At 40.0% G+C, this 14,620-nt stretch overlaps 1 protein-coding gene and 1 pseudogene across 9 annotated transcripts in view; both read left to right on the forward strand.

Moving 5' to 3' along the window:
• Window positions 1-14,620, forward strand: part of Tmem50b (transmembrane protein 50B) — a 55,857-nt gene that overhangs the window by 13,231 nt on the left and 28,006 nt on the right. For all 8 annotated transcript variants that reach the window (XM_021256197.2, XM_021256194.2, XM_004842311.4 and 5 more), the window contains 3 exons: window positions 5,915-6,054; window positions 8,980-9,092; window positions 11,311-11,378. In XM_021256197.2, coding sequence (XP_021111856.1) covers window positions 5,956-6,054; window positions 8,980-9,092; window positions 11,311-11,378 — 280 coding nt within the window. In that variant the 5' untranslated portion in view covers window positions 5,915-5,955. The remainder of the gene's footprint in view (window positions 1-5,914; window positions 6,055-8,979; window positions 9,093-11,310; window positions 11,379-14,620) is intronic.
• Window positions 1,865-4,233, forward strand: LOC147830333 (large ribosomal subunit protein uL6 pseudogene; annotated as a pseudogene). The gene has a single exon (XR_015451860.1). The product of XR_015451860.1 is annotated as a large ribosomal subunit protein uL6 pseudogene (transcript).

Raw genomic sequence — 14,620 nt, forward strand, 5'->3', positions numbered from 1 at the left:
ATCTTAAACCACTCTTTGAGACTCCAGTTGTGTTTAGGATCTCTTTGTCTGCATGTCTTTTAGGCACATCAAATACACACACCTGAGGTAATTCTCCTCTCCTAGTCCCCTTTTTTTCAGTCCCTGTTTTTATTCATGCTCCCTCACTAGCCAGTCGGCACCCAATCAAGAAGCCTGATGGCCATTCTTGCTTCCTTCTTATTGCTAATACTGCTTTAATCTTTCTCAATTAAAAACCCTTTCCTTTGCTTGTATATTTTGGCCTCAGTTCACACCCTTATTCTCTGCCTGTCTAGAAGGATGACATGTATCTCTTTAAAATTCCTTTTTGGTTCCTCTTCTGCACTGCTGCTGCCAGAATTCTCTTTCTGAATTATAGATCTCATCTTGTTACTCTCTTGCTTACAAACCTTTGGTGGTTTCCTGTTGCTTAGGGCAAGGTTCAGTAAACTATAACCTGTGGGCGACTCTGGCCTTCTGCCTGTTTTGTAAATATGAATTGTATCAGAACATAGCCATGCCCATTTGTTCATGTTTTGTATGTGGCTGCTTTCATACTACAACAGCAGAGTTGAGTAGTCGTGACAAGGATTATATGGCCCACAAACCTAAAGTGCATACTCTGATTCCTTTCAGCAAAGGTTTGCTACTCAAGTGGTTTAAAGGATGGAGTTCATACTTGAGTAGGCTAAAAAACAAATTCATAACCCTGTTCTAAACAAGTTTTGATCATTATCATTCTCTAAAATACCCTAGATTCTTCTGGGCTTATAATTCTCCATGTTCTCATGCTTCAAAACCCACTTCAGTTTGTTCTTCCCCTATCAAACTTTTTTTTCCCCCCTTGGTACTGGGGATCGAACTCAGGACCTTACGCTTGGCCAGGCAGGCACGGCGCCCCTGAGGTACATCTCCAGCTCTACCTCTGTCACACTTTAATTCTTCCCAGCAAGTAGTGTCCTCTAATACTTTTTTCATATTTCTGTTATGGTACTTTTTTTTTTGGTACCAGGGATCAAACTCAGGACCTTGCTCTTACAAGGCAGGTGTAGTGCTGCTGAGCTAAATCCCCAGGCCCTGTTTTGGCACTTTTTAATTATAGCCCACAGTGGGTGTGAATGTTTATTTTTTTTTGGTACTGGGGATTGAACTCGGAACCTTGCGCTTGGGAGGCAGGCGGCGGAACCATGTGATGAATCTATTATATCACATTATAATGCAGTTTTTCTTTTGACAATGTTCCTTATTAGACTATTAGATTATCTTAATTTTATATGCTTTGTGCTTTCACTAGTAGCAAACTAGTGAAGAGATGGATGAACAAATAGATGGTATTATAGGAGTTTGATTAAATGACAGATACCTGCGTTAGCTGCATTATTTGGCACTCGTGTGAAGATTATTCAGACCGTGTTTCATGTTAAAATGCATGTTATTTTCTTTTTTGCAGGTATCTCTTTTTTCCTAAGCTGAATTGTTTTTTGAAGCAAAGCATTTATTGGATGCTGGGGATGTAGCTTAGCAGCACAGCACCTGCCTGGCAAGTGCAAGGTTCTGAGTTTGATCCTTGGTATCAAAAAATGGAAAAAAAAATTTATTGGTACATTTTAGATATACATAGTGATAACATTCATCATAGGAAATTTGTACCTGTACATGATATATCTTGCTAAGCTGAATTTTTGAAAGTAAATTTTTTTTTTTTGGTACTAGGGATTGAACTTGGGTCCTTGTGCTTTCGAGGCAGGCGGCAGAAACACTGAGCTAAATCCCCGGCCCAGTACTATTCTTTTTTATAAAATGGAAATGATACATATAAGCTTTTTTCACTTAGTACCAGTCATTACCACTCTCTCATACCATTAAATATTTTTTAAAAATAGATTTTTAAGCTCTTTGCCGCATCTCTTTTGAGAATGAAGACCATTCTCAGCAATCAGACTGTCGACATTCCAAAAAATGTTGACATCACTCTGAAGGGACGCACAGTTATTGTGAAGGGCCCCAGAGGAACCCTGCGGAGGGACTTCAACTACATTAATGTAGAACTCAGTCTCCTTGGAAAGAAAAAGAAGAGGCTCCCGGTTGACAAAGGGTGGGGAAACAGAAAGGAACTGGCTACTGTTTGCCTAATCTGTAGTCACATACAGAACATGATCAAGGGTGTTACACTGGGCTTCTGTTACAAGATGAAGTCTGTGTGTGTTCACTTCCCCATCAGTGTCTTTATTCAGGAGAATGGGTCTCTTGTTGAAATCTGGAATTTCTTGGGTGAAAAATACATCCGCTGGGTTTGTATGAGGGCAGGTGTTGCTTGCTCAGTTTCTCAAGCCCAGAAAGATGAACTAATCCTTGAAGGAAATGACATTGAGCTTGTTTCAAATTCAGCTGCTTTGATTCAGCAAGCAACCTCAGTCAAAAACAAAGATATCAGAAAATTTTTGGATGGCATCTATGTTTCTGAAAAGGGAACAGTTCAGCAACCTGATGAATAAGATTCAAGAGTTATCCAGCTACAGAAACAAGCTTGTGGATTGGAAGATAAATTTGTGATATTTTAATGATGGCAAGAAAAGATCTCTATTGATTTGAAAAAAACATAGATTTTAAAGTTCACTAAGTAAACTAGTTAACTTAAACATTTGTCCTGTTGTTGGACATTTAGATTTTATCTAAGTAGTCTTTGCTTTCATTAAGTCTCCAGAAGCCTCTTATATTAAATATTGTATTTGTTTTTCCACTTTAAGGCAGGGAGCCAGGGTTGGTATTGTCATTTTCTATTAAGTCAAAGCTGTGTCATGATAACATAGGCTGTCCTCTGGTAAATATTGATAATAAAACCTTCATGAAGGTCGATCTTCTGAGTACCTGTTCTCTGTTCAGTAACCTTCTCCCCTCACTTTCCACTCTTAAATGCTTACTGTAGCGCTTGGGCCTCTGTGTCTTGTTCTCTTTTCTCCTTAAAGTTCTTCAGTTGTTTTCCCCTTCACACGCAGTGAAACTGCAAATTCTCTTTTGGTGCCGGGGATCGAACTCAGGACCTTGTGCTTGCAAGGCAGGCAGCGGAACCACTGAGCTAAATCCTTGGCCCCAAAACTACAAATTCTTAATGAGAGCCACAGAAATCCTTAATGGGATCTGTGCTTGCCTGTCTTTGTCCACATTTTTTGATTGATAGATAGATAAATTGATTGTGCTGGGAATTGAACCCAGGGCTTGTGCATGCTAGGCAAATGTTATGCTACTGAGCTGTACCCCAGCTCCCTTTGTCCAATTTTAGTCCAGGCCATTTGCTGCACTTATTTAACTTAGTATTCTTTTATTGGTACCACCTGATTCTTCCTTGCTGGAACCAAAGGGACACAGAGGTGTTGTATATGATTTTCCTTTTCCTTGTTCTACCTTTCTTGCATCTCCTTAATCTGATTAACTTTACTGAGCTTTTACATTTCAGAACATTTAAAAATTTTAACAGATTTCACCTCTTCAGAAAGGCTTTTCTTGCCAGGCATGGTGGTGCATGCCTGCAACTCCAGAATTTGGGAGTCTGAGGCCTGAGGATCGCTCTGAGTTCAAGGCCAGCCTGAACTACAAGGTGAGCTCAAGGCTGGTCTGAACTACATGGTGAGACCCTGTCTCAAAAAAAAGGCTTTTCATGACCTCCCATATTAAAATAGGACATTCCTTTGTTCTCTTTGTGTTTTTCCTTCATAGTGGTTATTTATATCAATTTGTTACAGTGTTCCTTTGCCCAAGCCGTCCTTGACCTACCCAACTGAAGCCCTGAGAGAGGGAGACTTCAATTTATTTCATAAATCAAGTGTGTGGAAATAGCTATATATTTTCTGCTTATAGAATTAGTTAGATTAGTATATAGAAAATGAAATGCATTTCACTTTGTTTTAACCTTGAACCATTATCTTAAATTCACAGTGACTTTCCTTATTTATTTATTTATTTTTGGTATGGGGATCGAACTCAGGTCCTTCTGCTTTCGAGGCAGGCACCAGAACCACTGAGCCAAATCCCCAGCCCTCCTTCTTCTTGATTTTAACCAGTTAATATCTGTTAATTTCCATTAACAGTTCATTAACATGTCTACAGAATTATCGTTTTTTTTTTTGGTACCGGGGATCGAACTTGGGTCCTTGTGCTTGCGCAGCAGGCAGCGAAACCACTGAGCTAAATCCCCGGCCCCATCTACAGAATATCTTGATCAAATGTTCACAGGTTGCTTTTTGTTTTAACAGGTAGTTAAAATAGTATTGGCCAATCATCTTGAAATCGTGAGACTTGGTTTTGCACTTTGTTAGAGTATGTCTGGAAAGTCCCCTCTCCCTTGGAGGGACTCAGCCATCAGAATAGCTCCCTTTTCGGGAAGCAGCTGGAATTCTTCTCTTTGTCATCCAGCTGATTTTTCTTTTCTTTTTCTTTTTTCCTGGCTTCCCTGGAGTTTCTTCCATGCACGTGTTTTCTGGCGTGAGCCAGGAATTGAAAGGGAATCTAAAGTGTTTGGGGTTTTTCTTGTGACCCACTCTCAGCCATGATTTCCCCTCTCAGTTTCTAGCTGCTCCATCCTCTGACATCTGAGATCAGTAAGGCTGAATTTTTGCCTGAATTTTAGCCACTTTGTACTACAGAAATTTTCTGTTGTTGGAAGTTAAGAGAAAGCTGTATAAAAGTGGGTGACACATGCCTGTGGTCCTAGCACTTGGGAGGCTAAGACAGGAGGATCACTGAGTTCGAGGCCAGCCTGGGCTTCATAGGGAGTTCAAGGCCAGCGTGAATTACAAAGCAAAACTCTGTCTCAAACAAACAAACAAAAAAATGTGGTTCCTACTCATTGTGTTTTCTTTCTTTCAAGGGTTCATATCCCCTCCAGAGTCTGCCTGCTTTTTAATACTCCTCAGTATTTTTAAATAGGTTTTATATTTATTGATTTTTTTTTTTTTTTTAGAATTTTTGGTAGCTCTAAATCATCCATTTGGACATAATTTCTTTGTTTTTTTTGGTACCAGGGATTGAGCTCGGAACCTTGCGCTTTCGAGGCAGGCGCTGGACCCACTGAGCTAAATCCCGGGCCCTGTAATTTCTTTGTTTTAAAAATTTCCCATAATATGCCACCTTTTTATTGTTCATTTTTTTTACAGATGCATGCTACCATGCCCAGCTCTGTCATTCTTTATTCACGTTATTTCTCTTATTTCTGTCCATTGTTACCTGTTGGTACATTATAGATTTAACTCCAAAATCTAGTGGCTTAACACAGTCATTTTATTATGTTTACTGGATTCTGTGGGTGAGGAATTTGGGAAGAGTGCAGCCAAAATGATGTATCTCTGCTCCATACATCTGGCACCTCACCCAGGAAAGCTCAGAGTGTGGGGCTGATGCCGTGGCTAGGATGGCATCACCTAGAAGTGTCTCTACGCACACATTGGCAGTTGATGGTAGCTGTTGGCTGGAACTGAAAGGAAACTGTGGGCCAGAACACCTAAAAAAAAAAAAAAGACCCTGTATCAAAATTAATTCTTTAAAAAGAGGTTGGGAATGTAGCTCAGTGACAGAATCCCCCTAGGTTTGATCCCTGGTACTACTAGAAAAAAAAAAGAAAAGATATTTCACTTCCTTCACACTGAGCTACATCCTCAGTCCTTTTAAAATGTATTTTATTTTGAGACAGTGTCTTGCTAGTCATTAAATTACCCAGGGTGGGCTTGAACTTTTTTTGGTTTGTTGTGGTTTTTTGAGACAAGGTCTCACTATGTATCCCAAACTGGTCTTGAACTAGTGGTAATCCTCCTTCCTCAGCCTCTTGAGTGCTGAGATTACAGTTGTGCACCACCATGACCAGCTAGATATTTCACTCCTAGAAACACTTTCTTACTTTGATTACTTTTTGTTTTGTTTGTAGGATACAGTATTTAATGAAAAGTCTATGTTTAAGGAATAAGAATGGCAGGCTTCCTAGATAATTTCCGATGGCCAGAATGTGAATGCATTGACTGGAGTGAGAGAAGAAATGCTGTGGCTTCCGTGGTTGCAGGCATATTGGTAAGTGAGAAAAGCTTAATGATGACATTTATGTCTCATGTTTTGCTCTGGAAATTAGTTGATTCCTTTAAACCAAGAAAACCCTCCCAGGTATTGGATTTCACTACTGTTTTGAATAGATAATTACCAGGATTCTAGATACTGTTACTCCAGAACAGGGTAGATGCTGGGTTTGTTTTGGTAAATTTGTTAAATTTAGTACCTTTTCTTTAGTTCTAGTGCTAGCATATTATGGTTTTTAATTTGATGATCAATATATGTGTAAGTACTTGAAGATTCTCAAAGGCTCAAAATTTGATGTAACAGAGCTGTTGTGACTCATTGAAGGTCAGGATGTGTAGACAGCAGTGGAAGCACCTGAGACTTCATTAGAATGGAAACTCTGTAGGTGCTCTAGGGAGGCCATAGGATCGTGGTTCCCTTAACTACAGTACTGGGGAGCAGCAACAGAAGAAATTTGTGGAGGAAACCATTAGTTTAATTTGCTTTCTGTTGCTTTCTTTCTTTTTAAACTTTTGGTTACTGAAAATGTTAATATAAATAAAAATAGACAATGGTATAAAGGTCATGCCTTGCTGGGTATGGTGGTGCACACCTGTAATCCCAGCACTTGGGAGGCTGAGGCAGGAGGATCACTGTGAGTTCAAAGCCATCCTGAACTGCACAACAGGACCCTGTCTCAAAACAAAAAAGATCCTTTCTCCCCCTGACCTCAGAAACTTATCATCCAGCTTCAAAAAACAGAACAAAGCAAAAATAAATCACAACCAGTTTTGCTTTATCATGCTATCAGCCACTCCCTATTCCCCACTGCATGTTTTAAAATAGGTTTTAGCATCTTTTATAATTTTTAGAATTCATTTTTGTCAGTGTATAGTTCTGTACCCAAAGTCAAATAAGGGAAAAAACAAAGAAAGTAGGGCAAAGTAGGAACTAAAGATAATTGTGAAGAAGTCTGAATGCAGATTTTTTTTCTTTTTATAATGTGCTTCTTGACTATGTTCATTAATATTTGCGGGGAGGGCAGAATTGACCTCAAATGAGATTAGTGTGTGGCTTTTTTATATTAAATCACTTTCAGATGTATCTGTTATTTCACTTTATAAAGAGTTGGGAAGCTTTTCACTCATTTTATTTTTTTTTTTCCTTTTTTTCCGGTACCGGAATGAAACTCAGGATCTTGCACTTACCAGACACGCTTGGCACCACTGAACTAAATCCCCAGCCTGGCTGTGGTTTTTAACAACATCGTTTTGAGGGGCTGGGGATTTAGCTCTGTGGTGCTGCACCTACCTTGCAAGCGCAAGGTCCTGAGTTCAATCTCTGGTACCAAAAAAAACCCCAAAACCCTCAACAAACGAAAAACAACATGGTTTTGAAAGGCTCTGGAGAGCCAAGCTATTCAATCTGACCTGCTGTAGCAGGGGCACTGTACCCCCAAGCTCAGAATACAGAGTTGATTGAGGATCCTAAGTCTCCCAGGATGCCTTGTTTTTTTTTTTTTGGTACCGGGGATCGAACTCGCAACCTTGCACTTTCGAGGCAGGCACTGGAACCACTGAGCTAAATCCCTGGCCCTGAGGCCTCTTCTTTTAAAAAATTTTTTAAAAAAAATTATTTTTGGTACCAGGGATCGAACTCAGGACTTTGCGCTTTCGAGGCAGGCGGCAGAACCACTGAGCTAAATCCCCGGCCTGGATGCCTCTTCTCTTGGGGTGTTCTGGCAAGAACAAGCAAGGGGTGTGGGCAGTGCCTTGGCCAAGGATGAGGTGGGTGGAATTCTGTTCCCCACCACCTGCTGACTGTACAATGCTGACAAGAAATCTGTTCTTTGAGCAGGAGACCTCCACCCAGATCTCTTGCCCAGGGCAGTGTCTCTTCACTATGCCATGCTGCTCTTGGGCTCCTGCGTTAACTAGCTTTTCATCACTGTGACAGAATACCTGAGAAAAACAGCTTAGAGGAAGAAAGATGTATTTTGGCTCATGGTTTCAGAAGTTTCAGTCTGTGGTCACATGGCTCCATTGCTGTAGGCCCGTGGCAAGGGAGGGACATCATGGTGGAAGGGTGTGGCAGAGGAAAACTGCTCACCTCATGGAAGCCAGGAAGCAGAGGGTGATAGACTGAGAGAGTTAGAGGAAGGGACTGGGGTCCTAGTACATCCTTTAAGCAAGTGTCTCCTATGACCTGTTGCCTTCACAGGCCTCGCCTGCTAATAGCCCATTCAGCCATGAACTCATCATTTTATCCATTGATGAGATTAATGCCCTCATGATCCAGTCTACTATCTAGGCCCCATCTCTGAACATTGCTATATTGGTGATCAAGTCTTCAGCACAATGAGTCTTTTGGGGGAACATTGTAGATCCTAGCCATAAAGTGGGGAAGTGGATATAGGGAGCAGAGGGACCCCACACTCTGAACTCAGGGGTCATTGGTTGGTGGCTGAAGGAGGGGGAGAGTTCATTGGTGTCTGGGCCATGCAGCCCTGGCCTGTATGCTCATCAAGGCCTGCAGTGCGTAAATGACAGCCAAAGGGTTTAGCTAGGTTAAAAATGTTAAAAACATTTGTTAAAAAAATATATTAAATATGAGGATTATATATTTCCCTATTCTGTCAGGACTTTAGAAAATATCATCACACCTGCATTTAATTTGTCTAAGAAATTCTGTAGCAACTTGTCTGCTTTGTATCTGTTCCATTTACATGGAACTGTTCAGTTTGTTAAACTAGAAACATTTTACAAACTCATGTTCAGTCAGTTCAGCAATATTAAATGACATAACTAAGACAGTAGCAGGCTAAAATAGTTTCGCAGAGGTGATGACTGACTCTTGGTAAGCATGCCTCTCATTTGTGGGAACAGAAGTGCTTGGGAATATTGGAAAGAAATGCTGCCTAGAGAGCATTGGCTGTGTCTTCAGTTTTTTACAGGCTGGTGGATAATGATTGACGCAGCAGTGGTCTATCCTAAGCCGGAACAGTTGAACCATACTTTTCACACCTGTGGTGTGTTTTCCACATTGGCCTTCTTCATGTAAGTATGAGGTAATTCTCAATTCAAGATTGAAAAAAATATTTTTCCCTTAATGGTCAGTGATTTCTTGTGTAACTTCAGTTTTATTGATGGATTCTTCTTTAACATGACACATTTGTATTCTCAGTTTATTAAGGTTGCTTTTGTGACACTGGCCGTTGGACCTGGGGTCTCATGTGCTAGGCAGGCACTCTAGCACTTCTACATTTTGAGACAGGGTCTCCCTAAATTGGCTAGGCCAGCCTTGAACTTTTGCCCCTCCTGCCTCAAACTGTTGAGTAACTGGGGTTGTAGGCATGCACCACCATGTCTGGTTAAGTTGGTTTTTTTTTAAACCAAGAATGAGTATTGAATTTAGTCAAATACCTGGGTTTTTATTTAGTTTTTTGAGAAGGTCTCGCTATGTAGTTTAGGCTGGCCTTAAATTCACTATGTAGCCCAAGCTGGCCTCGAACTCCTGACGATCTTTCTGTCTCAGCCTTCCAAGTGCTGAGATTATGGGTGTGCGCCACCATGCCCAGCTTTAGTCAAATACAGTATCTTTTTTAGCATCTATAAGATTATATGTACCTTTTCTCCTTTTATTTGTTAAACTGGTAAGTTAGCATATTTTGTTAGTTTCAAGGTATATTTTTTCACACTATGTTAGTATCATACTATCACACTCTTATAGTCAGTGGTCTCTTCAGAATTATAATAACTTTTCTTTCTTTCTTGGTAGTATTAAAAAATTAATGGTGCATCTTCAAATTGGTGGTATCTTAAGTTTAATAAAATAAGTTACATTTCTAAATGCTTAGCTTTTACCATGAGGTTTGTTTTGTTTTGTTTTTTAAAATGTGCTCCTCAACTATGTTCTTATTTGGGGGGAGAGCAGAATTGATTGCAAATGAGATTGGCCTGTGACTCTTCTTTTTTATTAAATCACTTTCAGGTTTATGAGTTATTTCACTTCCTAAAAGAGTTTGGAAGCTTTCCATGCATGCCTTATAACAATTTTTTAAAATATTAAACATTAAGATTATATAATATCCTTACTCTGTCCAGAATTTTATTTTTATTTATTTATTTATTTTGGTACCAGTGATCAAACTCGGGTCCTTGGCGCTTACAAGGCAGGTGGTGGAACCACTGAGCTAGATCCTCGGCCCTTTCAGGAATTTTAAAGAAAGGTTATATTATGGCAAATGAAACTACATACAGTGGACCCTCAAATTATGACTGGCCTGACATACGAACAACTTGGGTTACAACTGGAATTTTAGTTTTAACTTACGACCAATGTCTGGAGTTATGACCCTAATGTCGGCTGCTTGTGCTTCCCGATCATCTCACATACAGATTTAACCCTTAAAGGGTTTTGGAAGGAACATTACAACATTCTTTCCTGTGTGGGGTTCATTGAGAAATCCTGGGCCAGTGTCTCCCTAAGGACACTGAGATCTGCCAGAGAGTCTTTGAAGGCTGTGTAGAGGAGCCTGAGCCTCAGTTGACCAACTTGAGTTACAACCAGCCCTCAAGAGCGAATTGAGTTTGTATTTTTTTTTTTGGTATCGGGGATCAAACTAGGGACCTTGCGGTTGCAAGGCAGGCGCCAGAACCACTGAGCTAAATCCCCGGCCCTCGAATTGAGTTTGTAAATCAAGGGTCCACTGTACTTAATATCCATTCAGGCTGCTAAGAAAAGGCAATTCCTGCTACTCATTAGTGTGCTCTGCTCTAACAGAAGTGGAAAGATGCCGAATAAAGTGGTCCTGTTTGTATATGGAGTAAATTTCATCTGAGTTTAAGAGAAATCACTTGGCTTCTAACGAAATGAGGACCTGTTGAGCTCTTTTTTGTTTTTGGTGCTAGGGATGAATCCAGGGGCTGCATGTGCTGAGCTTGGGATCACAGGGTCTCCCATTGAGTGACACTCCCAACTCCCATTTAACTCTTGTGAGAACCTTAAAATGGGATGTATCCATTTAAAATAGGTGAAGAAATGAGAAAATTGGCTGCTCTTTCATAATCTGTGGAGACAAGTGGTAAAATCTCTTAAAATAAGTATGTTTTCTGGGTGTAGTTTAGGGGAAAAAAGACTAATGTAATATTTCTATGCAGGATTCCTGTTAGAAGATATGTTTAAATATTGACCTTATTTAGGAAATAATCTGTTTCCTTCTAAGTGAATATTTTAATAGCATGAAAGCTCATTGGATGATTTTGTTTGTTCTAGGATAAATGCGGTGTCCAACGCGCAGGTGAGAGGTGACAGCTATGAAAGCGGCTGTCTAGGAAGAACAGGTAAAGGCATTGTGGGCTGCAAGTGGATACAGGCAACATAGGGACTGTGCAGCAGAAAAGCTAAGGCCTCCTTTGAGTCCTTATTCAGGACTAGTAATGATAATAAAGAACATTTTTATTAACTTTTTTTTAATTTTAAAATTTTTTTGTTTTTTTTTGTTTTTGAGACAGGGTTTCACTATATAGCCCACATTCCCTTGAAGTCTTTTATTTATTTATTTATTTATACTGGGGATCCAACTCAGGACCTTGCATTTCCGAGGCAAGGGGCAGAACCACTGAGCTAAATCCCCAGCCCCTTAGCCTGGAACTCTTTTTTTTTTTTTTGGTACTGGGGATCAAACTCGGGACCTTGCACCTTCAAGGCAGGTGGCGACACCACTAAGCTAAATCCCTGGCCCCTAGCCTCGAATTCTTGACTGTCCTCCTGCCTCAGCCTCCTGAGTGCTGGGATTACAAGTGTGCGCCATTACCAGCATGTGCTGGGATTACAAGCCATGCCCAGCTTTATTAACTTTTTAAAAAGTCTTAGTTTTATATAAATTCTTATGAAAGTTAAAGTAATGATATTTGTCATGTTATGCTGCTCATAGTATAGATCAAAAATCAGTGGGTCATGGACTCCAGGGTACCCCTGCAGTGCTAAGGATTGACTTAATCACCCACACTGCTGGCCAAGAATGTTCCTTCCCATAGCAGCCGCAGTCACTGTGACTCAGCAGTGGACATGAGAGGGCTAAGGCAGGACTGCAGTGCTTCTCACATTCAATTCTGATTACGTGAGTAGCCACCCACAGGCTGCAACAAAATTGTTTAGAAGAAACTTGCTGTTTGTCTGCAAATGAATTAATTTGTAGTTTGAATTCTTTTGAATTGTCATCCAATGATATTTTTCTTTATTTAGGCTATAACACATTCTCTTAGGATCCAGGAGTTTGTTCTCAGTGGAATTTCAGTGACCCATGTAAAAAGCACAGTGTGGGAAGTCCTGTTTTCAACCTTCAAGAAGCAGAAAAAATGATTTTTGTTTACAGTTGGAAATTTGCAATAGATGGGAGAGGAATTTTGAAGGGTGATTAAGAATAAGCAAATACTGGGCTGGGGATTTAGCTCAGTGGTTTTGCCGCCTGCTTCGCAAGCGCAAGGACCCAAGTTCGATTCCTGGTACCAAAAAAAAAAAAAAAAAAAAAAGAATAAGCAAATACTTACAGAAAGCTTAATGTATGTCAGAGACTGCCCCGAGGGAGTCACAGTATTAACTCATTAACTGTGTTCTCACTGACCTCTTTTTTGTTTTGTTTTGTTTTTTGAGACAGGTTCCTATGTAGTTCATGTCAGCCATGAGCTCACTGTGTAGCCCAGACTGGTCTCGAACTTGCAATCCTCCTGTCTCAGCCTCCAGAGTGCTAGGATTATAGGCATACTTCACCTCGACTGGTGTAGGTCTTCAGTGTTAGATGCAAAAACTAAGGCACAGAAAACTTAGCTTGCCCAAAGTCACAGAATAAGTGGTGGAGCCAAAGACTTCTGACCCCAGGGGCCATCCTTTTACCCTCTGTGGTGTCCATGTTCCCAGTCCAGAGCCATTGGTCCCTTTGGTTTAGTGCTATGTGGTATCTTTTATTGGTATTACAGGCGTGCGCCACCGTGCCCAGTTTGGTTTCCATACTTTTTACCCTCCCTCTGTGATGGTTACATTTTATTTTTTGAGTGTTCCACCCATTTAAATTGTCAATACAGATACGCTTTTTTGGGGGGGGGCTACTGGGGATCAAACTTGGGACCTTGTGCTTGCGAGGCAAGTGGGAGAACCACTGAGCCAAATCCCCGGCCCTCACCCACTTAAATTGTACATTTGTGTTTATATGTAGTGCATAGTGCAAGTTTTGACTAGGGCTTCAGAAGTTAAGACAGAACTGTCCTATAGTCCAGTTAGGCATTGTCACACTAAGCTTTCTTATAACTTAAATGGCTGATTTGTAAACTATCTTCATTTAATTCCCAGAGGAATTTGTAGGACAGCATCAAAATAGTAAATATACCATAAATTATATTCTTAAGTAATAAATGTGTAAAAAGGTGTAGGATCTAGGTGGAAAAAAAATAATTGTACGTAGAATCTAGTTCAAAATACATCCTCTTAACTGTTTATTTATTTTTATTTATTTATTTATTTTTGGTACCAGGGATCAAACTCGGGTCCTTGTGTTTGCAGGGCAAAATCCCTGGCCCTCTTAACTGTTTATTAATCTTTTTTATTTTTTTGGTACCGGGGATCGAACTCAGGTCCTTGCGCTTGCTTGCTTAGCAGGCGGCGAAACCACTGAGCTAAATCCCTGGCCCCTGTTTATTAATCTTAAATCTGAGCTTCCTCGTAGCCAAAGTAAAAAAAGGAAAATGTTTTTTTAAAAAAAATAATTAATTAATTTATTTATTTATTGGTACTCAGGACCTTGTGCTTTTGAGGCAGGCAGTGGAACCTTCACTGAGCTAAATCCCCGGCTCAGAATGTTTTATTTTTTGCCTAACAAAAGCATCCTCATTTTTCAAGATAATTTTTTTTCTGGTTTAATTCTATTAGAAAGTTTTAACATGTATGGCCATATATAAAGAATGCGATGGTTACCAGGCGTGGTGGCACATGCCTATAATCCCATCACTTGGGAGGCTAAGGCAGGAGGATTGCCACAAGTTCTAGGCCAGGTTGGGCTACATAGTTCAAGGCCAGCCTAAACTAATAGTAAGACCCTGTCTCAGAAAAGCAAAAAAAAAAAAAAAAAAAGGGTATGATGGAAAATAATTATAAGGATTTTTAACAGTTGCTTTTATTCACTTTAGATAAAAGCTGTAATTGGATAAGCTTAGCAGTTGTCTTTCTCCATGGAATGAAACATGACCTTGTATTTCTAGAGATCTGCTGCTTAGTATTGTAGTAAAATTTAGATCATCTGGAAGCCCATTTCTCTCAAATATCAGCTATTCTAGCCCTGCTGAACTTGGATCAATGCTTCTTGAGTATCTGGTGTCTAAAATGCATGTTTTTATTTGCTTAGTAACAATATCTGCGTTTGGGGCATATTTCATTTTCTGTGTAGAAATTGGCTGGGGTTTTATTTTCACATCAGTGGAGCTTTATTCCTTTCCCATAGGATGATGGCCCATCAGTATCCCTGTGAAAAGTGTCTGATGCAAGTATTAGGCTGCTTTCCTGAGATCTTTTTTTTTTTTTTTGTACTGGGGAT

Source organism: Heterocephalus glaber, unplaced genomic scaffold, assembly GCF_053883595.1.
Source record: "Heterocephalus glaber isolate CG9 unplaced genomic scaffold, H.glaber_assembly_v1.0 deba00000122, whole genome shotgun sequence".
In the NCBI taxonomy this organism is placed as follows: Eukaryota; Metazoa; Chordata; class Mammalia; order Rodentia; family Bathyergidae; genus Heterocephalus; species Heterocephalus glaber.